The sequence below is a fragment of the Equus asinus genome, chromosome 5 (genome assembly GCF_041296235.1).
Source record: "Equus asinus isolate D_3611 breed Donkey chromosome 5, EquAss-T2T_v2, whole genome shotgun sequence".
NCBI classification, from domain to species: Eukaryota; Metazoa; Chordata; class Mammalia; order Perissodactyla; family Equidae; genus Equus; species Equus asinus.
The window spans coordinates 89,183,517-89,203,996 of NC_091794.1; the positions used below are offsets into that span (position 1 = coordinate 89,183,517).

Genomic DNA, 20,480 nt, shown 5'->3' on the forward strand with positions numbered 1-20,480 from the left:
ATTCTTTATTAATGCTGTTTGCTTAATAACAACAAAAGAAATGTTGGAAGGTGGACCAGTTGGAATCACCATGTAATTTACCCTTCTCTGCTTTTTACAGGTGAAGAAACTGAAGCCTCATTTGCTGAAAGGAAAAACGAAACTCCACCTTGGGGATGACGGCGATCGGGGTGACAGAATTGGGGGAGGAGACCAGGAAAAACACTAGGGTCAGCGTCTCCTCAAGATGGCTGCCCCGGAGCCACGTGACCTAGAGGAGGCGGAGCTCCGCCCCAGCACGCCCCGCTCCGCCCCGCTCGGCCCCGCCCAGCGGGCCCCTCCGGCCGGGGTGGGGAAGCGGGTTGTGAGGTGTCTCAGCGAGGCGCCTGCGCAGTGGGCAGCGGCGCGCGGGGCGGAGGCTTTATAACCACTTCGTCGCCAACGTTCGGTTTCTATCTCGGGGAGGGCGGCTGGGGCGGCGGCGGCCGGGGCGCCGGCTGAGGGGCCGCTGAGGCGGGAGCTGTGGCGGCGTTGGGCGCCCCTCGCCCCTCGGCCTCTGGGGGCCATGGGCTCCGAGAAGGACTCCGAGTCGCCGCGCTCGACATCCCTACACGCGGCCGCGCCCGACCCCAAGTGCCGCAGCGGCGGCCGGCGCCGGCGCCTCACCTTCCACAGCGTCTTCTCTGCCTCGGCCCGCGGCCGCCGCGCCAGGGCCAAGCCGCAGGCCGAGCCGCCGCCCCCGGCCGCGCCGCCGCCGCCCGCCGCGGCCCCGGCGGCCGCCCAGGCCCCGCCGCCCGAGGCGCTGCCCGCCGAGCCGGCCGCCGAGGCGGAGGAGGAGGCCGCGGCGGCGGCGGGGCCCGGGTTCGACGATGAGGAGGCGGCGGAGGGCGGCGGCCCGGGCCCGGAGGAGGTGGAGTGCCCGCTGTGCCTGGTGCGGCTGCCGCCCGAGCGGGCCCCGCGCCTCCTCAGCTGCCCGCACCGCTCGTGCCGGGACTGCCTCCGCCACTACCTGCGCCTGGAGATCAGCGAGAGCCGCGTGCCCATCAGCTGCCCCGAGTGCAGCGAGCGGCTCAACCCGCACGACATCCGCCTGCTGCTGGCCGACCCGCCGCTCATGCACAAGTACGAGGAGTTCATGCTGCGCCGCTACCTGGCCTCGGACCCCGACTGCCGCTGGTGCCCGGCCCCGGACTGCGGGTGAGCGCGGGGGCGTGGCCGCGGGCTGCGGAGGGACCCGGGGCCCGGGCCGCACGGCTGGCCCCGCGGGCGGCGGTCCTCGGCGCGGCGCGCGTGTCCCAGCCCGGAGGCGAGGGGAGGGATGGGCGGTGGGAGAGAGAGGACGGCGGGTCGCTGACCGGTGCCCACCGGCAAGCCCGGACGAGCGGGGCGATGGCGCCCGACACCCCACCCCTGCCCGCGGTGGCTGGAGGTGGGGGCTGAGCGAGCGGCGAGGGGAAGGAGCTGTCCATCAAGTCAGGAGGCAGGGAGAGGCCGTTTTTCGTTGGGTGAACGCCCCTCAGTCCGGAGGGAGGGGACATCTCTTAATGAGGGGATATCTGGCAAAGGACGGAGTGAGCATGTCGTTCTCAGGGGGCAGCGCTTCAGAGGGGCGTGTCCGCTGTTTAGGGGCAGACTTAGCAGCGTGGCAGGAGAAGGTGTGTTCTTCCCGACCACCCCTGCTGGAAGTTGGGATGGAGGGGGTGCAGGACAGCTCGCTGGCAGGGCTCTGGGGGCACCCTGGGCATGGTGTGTCTGCTGTGCCAAGCTGTTGGGGGGCCCGCTGTGGTTCTTACACTGCTGCCTTGGGCAGAGTGAGGAGTGGACAGACCCTTTCTTTGTCCAGAGAAGCAGTGGGTCACTGAGAAGAAGGATGCCCAGAGGCTGGTATGGTAGGAGAAAATGTTTCCCACACCCTCCGATCTTGAGTTCTTGATGGCATCTTTCTAGTGCACTGTGTATACTGAATTTTTAAGGTCAGTGGGAAAATATGCGGTATCTGCAGAAACATGATACCACCAGATTTCACTATCTGGAGCATTCGTTGGAGACCCCCTTCCCCTCCCTTTTTGAAATGTGATTGTGTGTTACTGTCAGTACGTCCCATGAATGCATGCAGCAAAGAGGGGCTCACCTAAGTGGGTGGGAGTCAGACTGTGCCACTACCTGCTCTATGACCTTGGGCAGATCATTTCATTCTTGTGTGTCATGTTTGGGGACAAAAAGATGCTAGGGACTCCTTGCAGTGTGTACATGTAATGCTAGTAAAAAGCTATATGATCGTTTGCTTCAGAGGAGTTAAGAAGGGCTTTTAATGGTAGCCTATGTTATCAAGGCTGTTTGAAGATTTCCGTGATGCTGCTGTTTGCCTCCTTCAACAGAAGTGTCTGGGGGAGTAAGAGTTTCTACTTTTCTAGTCTGCCAAACTTGTTTAGACATGGGTGTGTTATTTAACCTCACTGAGATGAGGTTTCTAAATTACTTTGAAGTGTTGTCATCAAAGGTACCCTGTACATCCATGGTAGATGACTTTCACTTTCAGTTAATAAGTATCAGAAAGAACCTTGTAAGCTGTTGGAACAGTTTGCTTGTAACTGGTATCTGGTGATCTTACTGGCCTTAAGAGGTTAATTTATGTGGTATTCAAGTTTTACAGACACTGTTGATCTATTTTCTGAACCAAAGGAATATTTACTTAAGAGAACACTGCATGGTTAATTTTGGAATAGTACTTTAACTCCTTTTTGAGATGTGAGTTAGCTTGAATTTTAACTGAGAAATGTGGCATCACTGATTATCTTTCTGGAAAAGCTATCTTTTTGTTTTTTATTTCCCTGAGGTCAGTCTCTGTCTTTGCTCACGTCAATAAAAGTGGACAGGAATTAATTTGCAACCTTGCTGATGACAGCTCTAAACCATTACTGATTGGGTAGTTATTAAAAAATTAGGCCATTTCTTCTTTTAACCAAGTATTGAATTAGTGTCATCTAGAGGTTTTTTTCTCATTAGTTAAAAGAATTATAACAATTTTATATATAATTTTTAAAAATGTGTTATCTGTGGGTTTAAAGAAGGTGAAGTCTGGGAAAATAAAGCGAGCTGGAATCTGAGTATCCATGTGCCAGGCATACATAATTTAATTTGATCCTTAAAACATTGTAAGATAGATTTGAGGAAACCGAAGTTTAAATAAATTGAGTAACTTGTTCAGGGTCATATAACTAGTGAGTAGTGGAACCAGTCTCGGAACACTGGTCTTAACTCCAACCAAGGCCAATATTCTTTCCTCTCAACCTCTCTTTTAAAAAGCACGGGCTTGTCTGCTTTATTGCGGATGCTGCTGTTTGAGTCATTTCGTCAAATGTGGCCTAAGGACAACATTGAGGGAGCCAAGGATGCTAGAATCTAATTTCTTTTATGATTCTTATCGTTAACAGCCTCTTACCTACTATATTTTTCTTGTCTGAAAAAGGCCTAATCCTTTCCTGACTTGAGAGGCTTAATTAATGTTTGCAAAGTGTTTTGAGATCTTCAGTTGAAGGTATTAGATAAACAGGAGTAACTTTAAAATTCTTTCACTTCCCAAACAGGTGTCTGAGTCCCCTGGGGATGTGGCCAGTGGTTTTGCTACCTCCTGTTAATTCGAGGAGAAAAATAGCTTGTTTTGTTTTGTTTTAATCAAACTGTTCTATTCTTCTGAGTCTGTGAAAAATTGTTGACGAGCACCAGAGGGAAGCCTAAGCCCCAGTTATCTCTTCTTCTCATATCTGATCATCCTTACTGCCCACAGATCAAGTTCTTGCCAGCCAAATTTGTCACGTCCACCCTTTGCTCTCTTTGTGTGTATGTGTGTATTTGACAGGGTGAGGGGAGCATGTGAGTGATCTTACAGAGTTCTGGTCATTTGTTTCACTGTGATAACTCGTGATAATGAGAACACTATATATTAAAAGATTTGTTATTTGTTTACAAAATATTTGTAGAACAGAGAAAAGAGTCTTGAATTTTTCTTTTCCCATCCTCGAATACTATTTATTTTATTTGTGAGTAAGGGAACCAATTTCAGTGGGGAAACATTCACATTATTTAATATTTTTAAGTACAATATTACCAAGTGTAATCTTTAAAAGATACTTTCAAGTGAGATAAAATTAACTCAAAATACAAATAACTGACATTTTTATAGTTGTTTATAATCTTCAGACTATAACCTCATTCAGAAATAATTTTATTTTAGTTCCATACAAGTAGATGGTGGTAAACTCATCTGATAAAGGGGAAGCCAGTTCAAAGAAGTTTAAGTGTGGGGCCCAATGTCTCACAGCTAATAAATGGTTTGGTTGATCTGTTACCCCTTAGAGCCTCTGCTTAAGCATGTCTTTTTAGAAACCCCCAAATTATGTAAACATGTAATGTTGCCAATCTTTAAAGCCTTTCAGAATCTCTAGAAGACAGAGGGGTGAGCAAAGGAGGCAACGGAAAATTTCCTGGTGTACAAGGGCAGATCTTTTGTACAGATGAATCGGAGATAAGGCCGTCTTGACCTAAATTCTTTGTGCAGGTCCACCTCTCCAGCCTCTCATTGCTGCCTCTGTCTCCTGCAGAGTCCCTCCTCCCACTTGACCCCAGCAGTTAGTATCAGCTATGGGCCTTCCTCGACAGCTGGACTGGACCATCCCATAAACAGGAAGCTTCTGTTCATCTCTAAGTGCATTTGTGAGGGAAGAGCAAGCTCCTTGAGCAAGACAAATTTCTCAGTGAAGGTTTTTTCCTCTCTGAAGCCTTCCTGGACCTTGTCTCTTAATTTAGCCCGTAGCTTCTATTTCACAACGCTTCATTCTATCCCCCCTGCGCCACCACCATCTACATCATCCTCCAGCCCAATACAGCTTTCTCGTATTTGCCAAAGTACTCATTCTAAAGTGAAACATTTTATATCACTCCCCTGTGTAAAACTGTTCATACCTGACCTGTAAGATGACTTTTTCTATCTTTAAGGACTTCTTATTTATATGATCTATCCTTATACTTTAAGCCCCTTTACAGTTTCCAACCATCTTTTGATCTTATTTTCTATTTTTCATGTACATAATATTTCCCAAGGTATATATAGACATTGCTGGAAAGAAAAATGTTTTGTGATCAAATAAGCTTGGGAAATATTGGATTGAACAAAATAAAGCAAATTTATTTCTGAGCTTCTTAGACCCTTTAAACACGCCAATATACACTATAAATCTTGTTAATGCTAATATGCAATGTAAATCTTCAGTCTGGTATAATTTTCCCATACTTAGATCACCAGGAAACTTGTTTTTGTTTCTTCTGTGGCATCTTTAAGACTTAACTGAAAATTTCCCTATTTGCAGTTTTCTAAATTCATTTAATAGTTATTCTGGCCTGCCTCTGTTAGTGTCCTTAGTGAACAATGAATCTTATGCTCTGAGTAGGTTGAGAGCTCCTCTAGACAAGGATATCTATATACCAACTTTTTCTACAACTCTGTGAACAGAATCTTTCAATTAAGTCCCAGAAGAATGGGGTGAATTGTCGAATTTTGATAAGAAAGATAAAGAATAAGAACAGCACAGTTTTTGGAAGAGACATAGATAAGAGGAGGGTGGGCAAGAAGAGGACCCACAGGTGATCATTTAACAGACACTTGAGAATTTCATAGTGTTGAACCTTAGGTGAGTACTGGCTGTTACAAAAAGGTCTTAGTCATGACCCTCTTGACAGGGAGTTTGGCCTGGCAGAGGAGATGGATGGATAGATAATTATAAACGCAGTGTAATAAATACTAAAGCAAATACACGTGCTCTTAGAGAATAGATGAAAGGTTTTGCATGATGGTGTCAAGAAAAACTTCATGGAGGAGATTATATTTGATCTGGCTGGGCCTTGAAGAATATGAGTAGGAATTCATACTGGGCAAACAAAGATGAGGGTAGAGAAAAAAGCATCTCAAAGCAGAGCATATGAGCAAATGCATGGAGGTATAAAAATACAAGACTAAGTCTGGAGTCTAGTTTGGTTAGCCTCAGGATGCACAATATGGGGAGCATGATCTGGGAAGTGGCTAGAGATCAATCTGAAAAGATAGACTGAATTCAAGTTGATGAGCCTATCTGTGCCATGCAGAGAAGGACTTTGAAGGACTTTGTTCTTTTTGGTTGAAGGATTTTAAGTAAAAGAGTATCATCATGATACACAACCTTCTGGAATTGGAATTTGGGTTGGAGTGGGGAATGAGACCAGATAGTATAGTCTCTTGCAGTTGTCTGGCCAAGAGGTGACATGGATTTGAACTAGGGCAGGAAAATGGAAGATAGTAAGGGTACAGCTCATTGTGACAACTTGGCCCATGTCTACTACCCTCACACGTGCTCGGGGTCCATTTGTAAATGAAATCATATGGCCTGGAACTGGGAAGTACAGACACAATATAGGAACACATTTCTTTAACTACTCGAGTCTGTTGGAGCATAATCAAATTCATACTAATGGGATTTTTTTCCCCAGGGCTGAAGTTAGGTGATGCTGTGGTCTAGCCTGTCACACATTATGATGTTTCTGAAGACTTAGGAAATTAACAAAATTAGGAAAAGTTATATAAATTTAAAGGGAAAAAAGGATGCATCTGTATTCATAGCAGCATATCGTTTCCTACACCTTCCATTTGCCTTCTAATTAGCAAACTGGAATGCTTGGTTAAGCTAAGAGAACTCCATTGTAGGACATGGAAGAGAAGGAACAAATAGTCAAGGCAAATTTGGTCTCTAGGATGAGGCTTTTTTCAACTACCTGGGGAAGAAGATTGCCCTATTCAGAATTTAGGAGTTTATTCCTAAAATGGGCTTATACAAATTTTTAGGATTAAGTCATAGTACCTGGTGTGTAGTAAGCCAATTGATACATGGATAAGTTTAAGAAATTGCTTTAGGAGAAGAGCTAGAATGCCCTGGGGAATGCCAAAAACCCAAACATGAGAGAGCCTCTATCATTCATTCAACACAGGTATTTTAAGCATGAATCAGTGTGGTAGACCCTGGAGATTAAAAAGTGGATGATACTTTTCCTTGAGTCTAGTCTGATTGGGGAAACACACATATAAACAGAAAATTAAAATACAATATGATAAGTATTATAAAATAATTATGCACGGGCATAAAGTCGGCAACCAGCTGCCTGGAGAGGTTAAGTGGATTTTATAGAGAAGATGACATTTGAAGTGGTTCTTAAATGTATTAAATATTTGCCAGGTCAAGAAGTAAGGAAAGGACATTTCTAGGCAAAAGGAATAGAGTATGCAAAGGCCAGGGAATAGGACAAAATGTGCTATGTTTTTATAACATACCTTCCAGGACAAGTTCTCAAATGCAGTTTTAGAACATGTTTAGTTACACTTGAAGGTGGTAAGCACCTGTGCCTCCATTTTGGGGGTAGAAACTAAGGTTTGGAGATTTTAATTAACTGAAGTGTCATACAGAATGAATCAGGGACAGGGAGCCCAGACCAGGTGCTCAAAAACAGGAATGCCAAGTCTCATGCCCTGAGTAATTCTGTGTCATGATAAGACAGATTGCTATGGGTTCATGAGTATTTGGGGTTATTTTACTTCCTTGGAACCAAATTCCACACCCAAAATTGACATTGCCAATCTTATCAAATGTTCTTCTTTGGGGGAAAAAAAAAACCTGTTAAATATTTACTCCCACCATGTGAGGTAGGAATGGATCATGAAATGTTCAAGGCTTCCTGACTGGCAGTATATCTAATTTGTATCATCAGAATTTGACTTAAATACTTTTCTGAGATCATCCAGTACCTTTCTCGTTTAACACAAAATAGCAAGCAAGTTACTTTCTTCAGGAGAAACGTTGTTTATCTTTAGTAGTTATTTTGCAGCTAGGTGGGGTAAATTTGCTCAGAACTCCTACAGGATATGAATCATTTGCATTCATAGATAAACCTATTCTCAGTTTGCGCTTTCTGAGAAGAGGTTTAATACAGCCTGTATTATATAACATAGATGATACTTTTTCAATGATATTTTTAGTGTCATTCTCAAATCAACCTGCAGAATCTATGATAAACCTGAAAACTTGAGTTGCTATTATAAACCTCTAATGTACATTCAAGTAAACAAAGAAGCTGTAGAAGAAATCCAAGAAAACGTTTTTAGCCTTTTGTATAAGTTGTTTGAGGTCTTTGGCTATTGGAGGAGAGTGTGGGATAGGGAACAACAAAGCCCAGATAGCAAAACCTAAGCCTGCAATCACTGACCTGTCTAAAAATGATGTGAACTTTCACCACTGCCGTCTTCCTTTCTTCATTTGTTTCTTTAAATTACTTAAAAAAATTTTTTTTTTAATTTTAAACAAGTGTTCACTTATTAGGGCAATCTGAGCATTTAGTTGACATATTTAGAATTAGTCAGAAAGGCTAATAGTTGTAAAAATACCGGATTGTTTGTGGGAGAGTAATTCTTGGTAAATAAACATGAAGTACAAGAAACAGTTGATGCTGGTACTAATAGATTCTGAATTGCCCACCTTTACTAAGAATATGTGTCAGGAGAGAGAAAGAGAGAGCAAGAAGGAGGGAGATAGGGCCTTATTGTATATATTAATTAATAAGATAGATGAGTGGTATTCTTGGATTCTGGAGCCTGTCAAGAGAGAAGATATTTCAAGGTATAGATTTGAATTGGAAAAATAGAAAGAAAAAAGTATAAAAAGATAAAATGAGCTTTCAATAGGAGTTGATCATGAATCCATCTATGGCTATTGTGTCTCAGGCAGTGGTCAGGCCAGCTTCGCTGTGAAACCTGGAAAAGTACACTTGCTTTAGTTTCGTTGCTATAGCTCTTTATTTTACAAATGTTCTGTCTTTTAATGTAAATGAATTCTAATCCCTCTAAATATAACAAACCATCAGAAGGAAATAGTTTTCTACCTAGTTATTTATGCAACTTGCTGTGGCAAACTGCTTCTAAAGCAGTTTATAACTGAATACATGCTAGAAACTCAGGTGAAATATATTTTCCTCTATTTTTTCAGGAAATAAATGATTTGTGTTTTTATAATCTCAAGAAGGAATTTACCAAAAAAAAGAAGAAGCAATTTACTTTCTCATACACAATATGTTTTACAGTTTGTTAGACGTGCTCGTGCACGTGGGTTCTTTTCTCTACATCATATGTAGTAGTAGGGATGCCAAATAGTGTTATCCCACTGGAACTGATGAGTAATGTCTGTCTTTGGTAGAGCATTCTTCCTTTACTGATATCTCTGACTATTTTCTTACCCAGTTATGCTGTTATTGCCTATGGCTGTGCCAGCTGCCCAAAGCTGACCTGTGAGAGGGAAGGCTGCCAGACTGAGTTCTGCTACCACTGCAAACAAATATGGCACCCAAATCAGACATGCGACATGGCCCGTCAGCAGAGGGCGCAGACTTTGCGAGTCCGGACCAAGCACACTTCAGGTCTCAGTTATGGGCAAGAATCTGGACCAGGTATAAGTTGGCATTGTCTCATTTGTCTCATTATTTGATATTTCGTAATATGAGCCCAAAGCTGAGAGGGATTACTTTACTGTATAACTATTTCCTGGGATCAGAGAGCAGAAAATATTTGGTAATACTTTCAATATTATATTTAATATGTAGCTTCCCTCTCTGACCATTATAGGTTATCCAACCCAGGTGGAATCAGAATACACACAAAATTGAATTCTCTAGTTTCTACCTTCATAGTAATATGTCTCATATTGGAGAGCAATTAGGTCCTTTTGCTAGGGGCTTTTTCAAAACTTTCGTTATGAGCAGAAAGACATTTACTGTACTGTACTGTTTGTACTGTTTTCCTCCTAGCTTTAAGTGCATCACTGCTTTTGGAAGTAGGGTACAGATTTAAGGAAAAGAAATAATATTAGTGTGGATTAATGATTAACTTTAGAAGGAGGAATTACACGCATTCAGTTCACACTTTGACAAATCAGGGTAAACCTATTTAAAAATGTCAGTGGGTTTATTGCCTTTTATAAATATACTTTATTTCACTGATGTCACTTGGGAGAGGCTAGTAGGAAAGATTTTACCGTTCACTTTTTCCTGGCACAGCATAATCTCCTAAATTGTCGTTTTAATAGAATAGTTTCCTAGCTTGCTGTGAAAATTACCAGGTGTTTGCTACATAGCATACGCAATTGTTTTTAGATTTTGAATTTGAGAGTATCATGGGAAGGGGCTGTGGGTTGTGTTAATAACAAATTACAGTGATACTTGCTGAGGCTGAGAAATGAGTTTCCTGAACTAAAGTTTTTCAAAACTTAGAGCCACTTCCAGGCTGCAGACTATCCTTCCTGCAGGACTCTGCTTTTAATTCTGCCAGCCTACTGGCTGGTGGAATTCCATTTTTCTTGGAACCGTATTTCTCTCTTGGGAAGTCTCCTTGCTCAGAGTGTGGCTCAAGTGCTGTGTAAGATGCCAGTTTTTAGGATAAGCAGCTCAATACGAGACAGGATCCATTTTATGAAATTTCCTGAGGTCTAGACATGGCCAGCCTTCTAGTGAAGTGAGTTGCACAATTTGGAATCCTCAGTCAAGAGTTCTTGACTGTCTCCTCATTTCTTACGTGTACTCGGAGGAATAATAAAGCCAAGCAAGGTTTAACTACGGGTATTTTTCTACCCATTCTTCTTTTCCCCCTTAGCAGATGACATCAAGCCATGCCCACGATGCAGTGCTTACATTATCAAGATGAATGATGGAAGCTGTAATCATATGACCTGTGCAGTGTGTGGCTGTGAATTCTGTTGGCTTTGTATGAAAGAGATCTCAGACTTGCATTACCTCAGGTGAGATGGGAAATGTATCCATTGCTTTTGTAGTCTTGTTCTCTTACTGATTTAGGGAAAAGGATGTCAAAGAGACATAGTTGTCCTCTCATTACAGCATAAGGAAGCTGTAAAAACTTCCTCTGAAGCACCTCTCTGATCAAGTTTTTCTTTAGCTCAGCAACTTCCAGGGACTGTCTCCTTACCTTCCAGATAGAATTCCATTTCCCTATCATGGCTTTTAAGGTTTTCCACAGTCTGGCCCTGATCTGCTTTTCTAGCTTTTTCCATTTGCTTTTATACATGCTATATTCCAGATAATCTGGACTTGCTGTTCCCTGTGTTTCCTCTGTGATGTCTTACCTCCAGACTTGTTCATATTCTTTCCCTTGCCTGGAATGCTTTCCAGTCACCTCACCCTGCCAGCATACCCCTTTTATCTCAACCCGTTCAGTTTTTATCGACACTGCAAGGGCCACTTAAATGTCATTTCATCTGTGATGCCTTCCCTAGCTTTTTTTTGCCTCATTCTACTCTATTGACGTTCCTTACGTTTCTTTATAAACATCATCACAACTTGTATTTCATGTACATGTCTAATTTTACTAACTATGTAAGTTTAAGGCTGGAGTTACCTCTTTACAGTTCCTTACATGTGATGAGTTTCCAAATAATTCATTGAGTGAATATTAAAATATTGTCCTAAAGGTGTTAATATTTACAAACTTAACATTCACTGTGTGGATGAAGCACTTACATTTCAAATTAGCAAACATTTGAGTATTTACAGTGTACCAATTACTGGGGACACAAAGGTGAATAAAACATGATCCCTCCTTTCAGAATTGCTTATCCCATCTAGAAGAGAAGACAGGACAAAGGAAGTGAGCAAAAAAGGTTGGACACAGAAATGTAAAAGTAGCCAAACTCAGAGTACAAAACTGATATAAGGGGTGTGACAAGTCTTTTTATGTCCCTTCCCAGGAACGTGGTTTGCATATCTATATGATGTGGTAGGCTATGTGCCAAGAAAACTATGCAAATCAGAGTGTTCATTAGCTGCAGGGCACAGGGCATTTGGGTAAAATGTCAAGTGCGTAGGCTATGCAGGATCCCAAGTAGTATCAGTCAAGGAAGCTGGGCTAGTGTTGGCGGGTTAGCGGGGACAGAGATCAGCAGAAAATAATGGAAAAGAGGTTTCAAGCCTAGAGGCCTGCCTTTCCAAATAAAAGAAAGAAAGAAAGAGCCCAGAGCTCTAATAGTCTGGCCTTGTCCTTTGCTCCCCCTTGTGTAATATACTCATTTCCTGTAATCTCTTCTGTTAATCACTCCTGTGGAAAAGAAGGCTCTTGCTCTTATCAAGCCGTCTGGTGACAGCAGCTGCATTTGTAATATTGACATTAATTTCAGCATGTTTCCTCTGCAGCCCTTCTGGCTGCACGTTCTGGGGCAAGAAGCCGTGGAGCCGTAAGAAGAAAATTCTTTGGCAGCTGGGCACATTGATAGGTGCTCCGGTGGGGATTTCCCTCATTGCTGGCATTGCTGTTCCTGCCATGGTCATCGGCATTCCTGTTTATGTTGGCAGGAAGGTAAGACATCCTGAGTTCTGTGCATGTTCCATCTTCAGGTTTATTGGTAAAAGTTTGAAGGAAATGGGGAGGAACTTTATGTTTCAGAGCTGCCTGAAAACCAGCTGATTCATGGATAAAAATAACCTTGATTTTTTAAATGGATTTTCATAAACCCCCAAGAGATCTGAAAGTTCTTATTAACATCCTGGGCCTGGTTTGTCTCAGTGACTTAAAGGTGAAATGCTTATTTCACTCCCCTGAGTTATTTTGTCTCTTCTTGGATTAACTCTTTCTATATTAGTTTGTATGGTTCTGGCCTGAGTTAGGTTAAAATTTGAGAAAGATACCTCTTTGGGATGGGGAATACGTTTTAATATAGATAATTTATAGAGGAGTGTTCACTTGTCCTTTTTATCCCTGGCAAAAAGGTTGATGTCCTAACCTACTGACCTGGATTTTCTTTCTTATTCCTAGATTCACAGCAGGTATGAGGGAAGGAAAACCTCCAAACATAAGAGGAATTTGGCTATCACAGGAGGAGTGACTTTGTCAGTCATCGCATCCCCAGTAATCGCTGCAGTTAGTGTGGGTAAGCTAGCCAGGACCACGACTCTTCTCCCTCTGTCTCTGTCTCCCCCTTTCCTTCCTCTCTCTCTCTTTCTTCCCCTTCTATTCTCCCTCCCCCTCATCAGCTTTCTGACTATGGTCAGCTTTTCTGACTATAGCATCTGGCCAGGTGTTTCATTCTGGAGGCTCCTATATTTTATGCCAAACCCACCTTAGGAGTTAAGTCTATTAGGCACTATTATTGTGATTATCAGCCACACTAAGTTATCAGAGTTTGGGATTTTTCATTCTGAAGTTAGTGCCTAGAACTCCACCTGGCACATAAAAAAGATTGAATTAAGCAATATTACTTTAAGGCCTAGTTTTTCACCTTTCATCTTTCTTCTTCTCCACTTGCCATGGAACCCACAGAACAAAATTACTTTTATTTTGCTTTGCTTGGCCTCACAGTATTTTGGGAGACATGAGGATTTGTTTTAGAATAATAATAATGTAACTAATATTTATTTAGGCTTTCCTTGTGCCAGGAGCAGTTCTGAGTGTTTTGCATGCATTAATTCATTTAATCCTCACAGCAGCACAGTCCTAATAGAAGCATGCAGTAATTTGCCCAAGGTCACTTAGCTGGGACTTGAATCCTGGCAGTCTGACTGCAGAGCCTGTGCTCTCAACAACTAAGCCATTCTGCCTTACACAGCAGTAAGATTTTGGAATTAACACTCTTGGATTAGCACTTCAGCAGTGAATAGGTGGGGGGAAATGAAAGCAACATATACTTACTGTGCTGAGCACTATACATATCTTCTCTTTTGATCATTGACAACCCTGGGAAGATAGGTCCAAGGTCATACAGCTAGTAAATTGGAGCCAGGATTCTGATCTAGGCCTTTCTGATTCCAAGTTCAGCCATCATTCTGTTATACCAGGCTACCTCTTTGGGATAGCTGTCTTTTGTCTTTCCTTGTTCCTTTTTAAAGTGGTTTTTCTGTGCTCATGCTGGGAAGGAGAATTCAGGGCAGTTGCAAGCTGATGGTCTGCTGACATGTTTCCTTCTCTTCCCCTAGGTATTGGCGTCCCCATTATGCTGGCATATGTCTATGGGGTTGTGCCCATTTCTCTCTGTCGTGGAGGGGGCTGTGGAGTTAGCACAGCCAACGGAAAGGGAGTGAAAATTGAGTTTGATGAAGATGATGGTCCGATCACAGGTAAAAGGAGGATTTTTAATTTCCTTTTGAATTTATGGCACACAAGATAAAAATCAGTAAAATTCAGTACATTTTGCAGAGAGATTGTCGTTGGATTACTTTGGATAATGAGCTTTGTAGGGGGCAAAGTATTTTTAGCTTTTCATTTCTTCGTTTCAGAGTTATTAGGTTAATTCCTCTGGTACTTGCCTCTGTGTGGCAGGTACAAACTGGTAGAATTCTAAGTAACTCCAAGTATACTGATAATAGTAGTGATTATAATAAAGTCTTATATCTGCACAGTACTTTGTAATTTTCAGAGGACTTTACACAGTTATTATTTCACTTGGTTTTTACAACAGCTCTCTGAAGAGAGAAGGCGGGGGCTAAAATTATCTGCATTTAATGGGAACTTCTTGAAGCTTTTGTTTCAACATCTGTTAAATGGGTTTAAGAGCTTCTGCAGAGTGAGAACTAGAGCAAGTATTCTGACTTCTACTTTGATGTTGTTCCACTTCATATTAACTAATCTGGGGCACAGAGATCCCCAAAGGTTTTTCAAGCTTCCTGCTAGAATCAGCACATGACCTAAACATATTTTGAAATCTTCATGTTTTATTAGATGTCATCCATGGTGTCATGGAAAGAATAGTGGGCTTGGAATCAGAACTGTAGTTTTGTGTAACTAGCCATGACCTTGGACAAGTCATTTACTTCTAAGATTTCATTTCCTCATCTAGAATTGGGGCTATTAGTGCCTAGTTTGGGGGAAGGTTAAATATTAGCATATGTTAAAACATTTGATGTGTGATGGTCACATATAGCAGCTGTCCATTAAGTGAATAAATTAGTATTTCTCTACATGAATAGTCTTCATTCTGAAGAGTCTTTGCAGGAAGATACTAGACTCTGTTTTGATGCTGTGCCATCTTGAATTGAGATGTTTGGTTCCATCCCCAGTGGCAGATGCCTGGCGAGCCCTCAAAAATCCCAGCATTGGGGAAAGCAGCATTGAAGGTCTGACTAGTGTATTGAGCACCAGTGGAAGCCCTACAGATGGACTCAGTGTTATGCAGGGTCCATACAGCGAAACAGCCAGCTTTGCAGCCCTCTCAGGGGGTACACTGAGTGGTGGCATTCTTTCCAGTGGCAAGGGAAAATACAGCAGGTAAGCAAATAGATAATTTCTGACAGAACCAGTTGGAATTATAAGAAGTAAAATACCTGTATTGAGGTATTTCTCTGTGCCAGGCATGTCCCATATGTCATCTCATTTGATTTAATCATCAGTGGTATTTTTTTTTTTTTTACTTTTACAGTTAGACAACTGGCTCAGAAAGGTTAAGGACACAAAGTTCATGTTCTTTCCACTGCAACTCCATATAAAGAATAATTTTGACTTCTGATCTTCCCTCTACTACATTAGGCTGCCTGCTTCAGGAAGGAAGGCACACATTTTTGTACAATTCCCAAGGCTGTGCTCTCCATTAGGCTTTGTCACTGGCTTTCAGTTGAACAGCACATATGCTGTATTTTGTTGGCTTACTGGTGCTGTGAACCTTATTACCTTCCTATTCCTATTCCCATTTGATAGATAAGGAAAGTCAATTCTATGAACTTATGTTGAGAATATGTAAAGCTTTATGACTAAAAAGGTTGTGAATTTCTCAGTCATTTCACCAGTTAGACAAACCACAACATCTTCAGAGGAGCCTAACAGATGTTACATGAGAAGCAGTTAGTTGAATGCGTGGGAGAAGAGAAGCCTGGGGTGAGGTAAAGGTGGGACAAAACAAGGTGGGGAGGTAGGGGAGATGATTGCCTTCAGATATCTGAAGGGCCTCGAACTGGAAAAATGGATTAGACTTTTGACTCATGCCAAGAGGTAGATTAAGATGACTTGGCAGAAGCTAGAGGGAAACTAAATTTGTTTCTTTGTAGAGAATATAGGGAAAATCTATATAAAAGTACAAAGAAGGAATGGGTTACCTTCATAGATACTGAGCCGCCTAACCCTGGAAGTGTTTAAAGTGAGACCGTATAGCCATTTGGCCATTAGAAGGAGTCAAGCAACAGATGGCAGATGGATTGGATCCCACACACACCTGAGTGCCTGTCAGTCAGCTGGGAGACTCTTAAAAATAGATTTCAGGGCCCTATCCCACATTAACAAATTAGAATCTTCTGGAGTGAGACCTAGGAATCTGTGTTTTGAAAAGGTTCCCCAGGTGATTCTAATGTAGCCATTGCACAAACTAGCATCTGGAAACCACCTAAGTAGATGGCCTTTGTGAAGGCCTCTTCCAATTCTGAGAGTGATTCTGTGGCAGAACTGAAGCTGGAACTCAGGTCTCTGACTCGATGCACTGCATTTCCCTGGGCCGTGACATGTTCCTGAAGGGCATCTGAGGCTGGAGCAGAAAAGCAAAGACACAGGCAGCAGGATGGAGGTTGCTTGAATGTGCAGCTGCAGGCTGCTGCTGACCTGTGTGCGTCTCATGACTTTGGTTGTCTCTTGTTAGGGGATCCCGTCCCCACATGTCAGAGAATTCACTGCTGTGCTTTCTTAAAACCAAAACCCCTGTAAATAAGCAGACAGACATTATTGGAGACTGACTTGCTGAAACTGCAGCTTAGCCAGTCCAGCTGTTCCAGTTCTGTGAAAGCCTTTTATAGGAAGTGAATGAGTCAGACGGGTTTGACTGTGAAACTCATTATGAGGAAATACTTAAGTGTGCAACAAAATGGTGTTGGAGCCAAGAAAGGAAATAGTTATGAGTTCTCAGCTCTGAAATACCATTGGGAAAGTTTGTTGCTCTTGTAGGAGGTTGGCTCCTGGACGTCCTTCAATCTCATAGCCTGGGGGTAATTTGATTGCTAAATGTTTGAGTTCCTAGTATGTGCAACAGAGGGTACAAACGGAGGGTAAAGTGTGACTGAGATGTGGTCTCTCCTTTTTTTCGAGCTCACAGACAAGTGGGAGACAGATAAGTAAATTGATATAATAAATAGGTAGGTGCTATTGGAGCACTTAGCAGGAAGTGACTGGTTTGCTGGGAAACTGAGGGGAGATGATGCTTCTTTTGTTGTTAAGGACTGATATGAAGTTTGTCACATGGAGAAAGGAAATGTCTAGAGAGAGGAAATACCATGTGCACAGTCATGGAGGTATAAAATGTGCATAGGTGTATAAGGAAAGAAAATTCAGAGCGATTATGATTTTAGGACCTATGGTGAGAGATGGAACTAGAGAGACAGCTTGGAGGCAGATCAGGAAGACCTTTAATGCTTGTTGGCAATAGGGAGCTAGGGGAGGACTGTTGGAGTAATTGAATCTTTGTCCACATTGTCACTGATCTGGAAGTGGTTTGACTTGGAGTTAGGGCTCCTGGAGAAAGAGCCCAGTTGCAATTATCCAGGCAGGAGATGTGGAGGGCCTGAAGTTAAGCAGAAGCAGTGGGGATAGAAAGGAGGGGACGATTTCAGTAGATATTTAAGAGAGAAAATGTGTGGGCATCTCTTTGAGCTATTTGACAATTGGAGAAGATCAGATCAACTCAATTTGCAAGAGAATAATGGAAGAGATGTGTGCCAGGAAGCGGATGGTCTCGGAATACCCAGGTCTCATATTAACTTGAACGTCCCCTCTTTACACAGGTTAGAAGTCCAAGCCGATGTCCAAAAGGAAATTTTCCCCAAAGACACAGCCAGTCTTGGTGCAATTAGTGACAACGCAAGCACTCGTGCTATGGCCGGTTCCATAATCAGTTCCTACAACCCACAGGACAGGTATGTGAACAGTCAGATGCCCAGGAGAGCTTGCATTTTTTCGGTTGGGCACTAGGCCTTCAGAAGCTCAATGCCTCATGTTAGGGCTCTGTGTACCATCTAGTAGGGTATATGGTGTGTGTACCCTGTGAATTCACTGAGCAAGTTCTTGGTATGGGAGTTTTTGGCATGTCTTGATTGATTCTTCTTGTTAGCACTTGATTTTTAGAGGTTTTTTTCTTTCTTTCTTTTTTACTTTTTTTTTTGGTCTTTTCTTGGCTATTGCAACCGTGTAATTATTCACATGGAACTTAAAGAGTTTGGTTGGTGTTCATTGATGTCCGTGGGTCTATGGTTTCTGCTCTCATGGGGCTCCTGTAGCCTATTTCTCTTTATTTTTGAGAAGCTAGTGTATATGGTATGGTGTGATTGCAGCACTTCTTGCTGGAGAGAGTCTGATTTCTTCTAATTGTGGCGTAGTAGTAAAAAGCTTTGAATCTTTTCACTTTCATATTTTGAGTAAGATAGTATAAGGCTCTGACCCTTAGTTGAATTTTGGAAGCTCTTTTTTAGTTGTTTAAAGAAATTGGCAGAGGTATGTGTGTGTGTGTATTTTAAACCAACAAAAAGGATCTAATTGTTCTCCATCTTATCTTAGTATTAGGTTAAATTTTTATTTTTGTTAAAAGTGAGCTCTAGTCTACTTTTTACTTATGTTTTTGGACTTCCTAATCCTGAACCCACAAACTGCTTTTACCAACAGGTATAGCATGACCCATACATGACTCAGCAAAGTGGATTTTGTCTCCACAGAGAATGCAACAATATGGAAATCCAAGTGGACATTGAAGCCAAACCAAGCCACTATCAGCTGGTGAGTGGAAGCAGCACGGAGGACTCGCTCCATGTTCACGCTCAGATGGCAGAGAATGAAGAAGGTAGTGGTGGAGGTGGAGGTGGCAGCAATGAAGAGGATCCCCCCTGCAAACACCAAAGCTGTGAACAGAAAGACTGCTTGGCCAGCAAGCCTTGGGACATCAGCCTGGCCCAGCCAGAGAGCATCCGCAGTGACCTGGAGAGCTCCGATACGCAGTCAGACGATGTGCCAGACATCACCTCAGATGAGTGTGGCTCCCCTCGCTCCCATACTGCAGCCTGCCCCTCGACTCCCAGAGCCCAAGGTGCACCAAGCCCAAGTGCCCATATGAACCTCTCTGCCCCTGCTGAGGGGAAGACTGTCTTGAAGCCAGAAGGTGCAGAAGCCAGAGTATGAAGTGGATTGAATGCTCCTGTTCTGAGAAGCACACTTGTTGTAACTGCATCTTTTGGAATCTTTTGGGGGGAGGGGTGGGGATTTATGTATTTTATTTCAAAGATTCTCTGGTCACAGGTTTTCCCCAGGGAAATTCTGGGAAATTTGCTATTTCTTACCAGATAAAACATGGAAATTTTGCCCTTAGTCCCACCCCACCTCCCCCCTTTTTTAGTTTTAATTTATTGGTTAAACTGATGGTGGCGATCCGTGAGGTCTGTCAAAGAGTGTACAGATGTATGCGTGTATATTTTATGTGTGCTGACATTACTGAGGGACACGTTTTAATAAAGATTTCTGTCGTAATTCAACTCATCTCATTTTCCTTGGCTTGGATAGTCCTACAGAGCCAAGTGTTTGATTGAAACAGACTACTACATCTTTAACAGTCTTTAGATCTGCGTTTTCCTAATGCCAAAAGAGAAGGATTGTATTCTAATCAGCCTGCAGTGGAGTCATCAATAAACTCATGACTTCTAGCATGACAGGAAGCAAAGCTAGGCTTGTTTTGGACTGTGTAGTCAGACTGAAGTCAGCCAGATAGTGAAGCTGTAGATTAAAATGAACCTTGTTTGCCCTCTAGAGGCAGCTGTACAGTTTTCCTGTTAAAGCTTAATTTACGCTTTTCTGCATTATAGTTGCTTATTAGAAGTGTGCTTCAGAGGAGGGAACTGGTGGCAGTTCCAGTGGCTCTTCAGAGATCCCAGTGAATGTTGTAGGGTTACAACTTGGGGAATAGAGTATTCTTACTGATTCTGCACAATCACCAAGCAATGACTTAGATGTTTGTTCTGCTCTCAGGTTCACATGCCCTGTTCCAAAAAGCTTTCTCAGTTTTGCCAGTCTAGTTTAAGTAAGAGAGACTAAGGAATGTGACTAAAATTTGTAGTAAGAGGAGACGTGCCATCAAAATCTCAGCATTTAATTTTATTTGGTCTTATCAATTCATCAGAATTGAGCTAAATTAGTACCGCTTGGGATTTTGGCTCTGTCTAGAATAATGGCCTTAGAAATGAAAGCTCATACATAGTATAGCAGACAAATTAAAAGATTCATGAAGCCAGATGTAAGATTCCAAATCTGGCAGTAACTTACTTTGTGACTGTGTGAGTCAGTGACTCTCCCAGGCCCCTGATTTCCCCTCTCAGATAGTATTGAAAGAGCTTCCAGTGCTAAACTTCTCTGTCACCTTAGCTCTGGGCCCAGAGGAAGAACTGAAAACATACTTTCTCTGAGGACCAGATGGCTTTCTGTTTCCTTT

At 42.7% G+C, this 20,480-nt stretch overlaps 1 protein-coding gene across 6 annotated transcripts; it reads left to right on the plus strand.

The window, feature by feature from the left end:
* The first annotated feature begins 394 nt into the window (after window positions 1-394).
* RNF19B (ring finger protein 19B) lies at window positions 395-19,530 on the plus strand. 6 transcript variants are annotated; one of them, XM_070510415.1, is made up of 9 exons: window positions 395-1,176; window positions 9,290-9,495; window positions 10,694-10,838; window positions 12,244-12,406; window positions 12,863-12,977; window positions 14,020-14,160; window positions 15,100-15,307; window positions 17,797-17,928; window positions 18,671-19,530. In XM_070510415.1, exons 1-9 carry the CDS (start codon window positions 545-547, stop codon window positions 18,690-18,692), a joined length of 1,764 nt encoding a protein of 587 aa, XP_070366516.1. In that variant the 5' UTR covers window positions 395-544; the 3' UTR covers window positions 18,693-19,530. The 6 variants fall into 6 exon arrangements, with proteins under 6 accessions (XP_070366516.1, XP_070366514.1, XP_044626222.2 ...); XM_044770287.2 differs by having other exon boundaries at window positions 397-1,176; window positions 10,697-10,838; XM_044770283.2 differs by having other exon boundaries at window positions 399-1,176; window positions 18,721-19,530.
* Window positions 19,531-20,480: the final 950 nt, after the last annotated feature.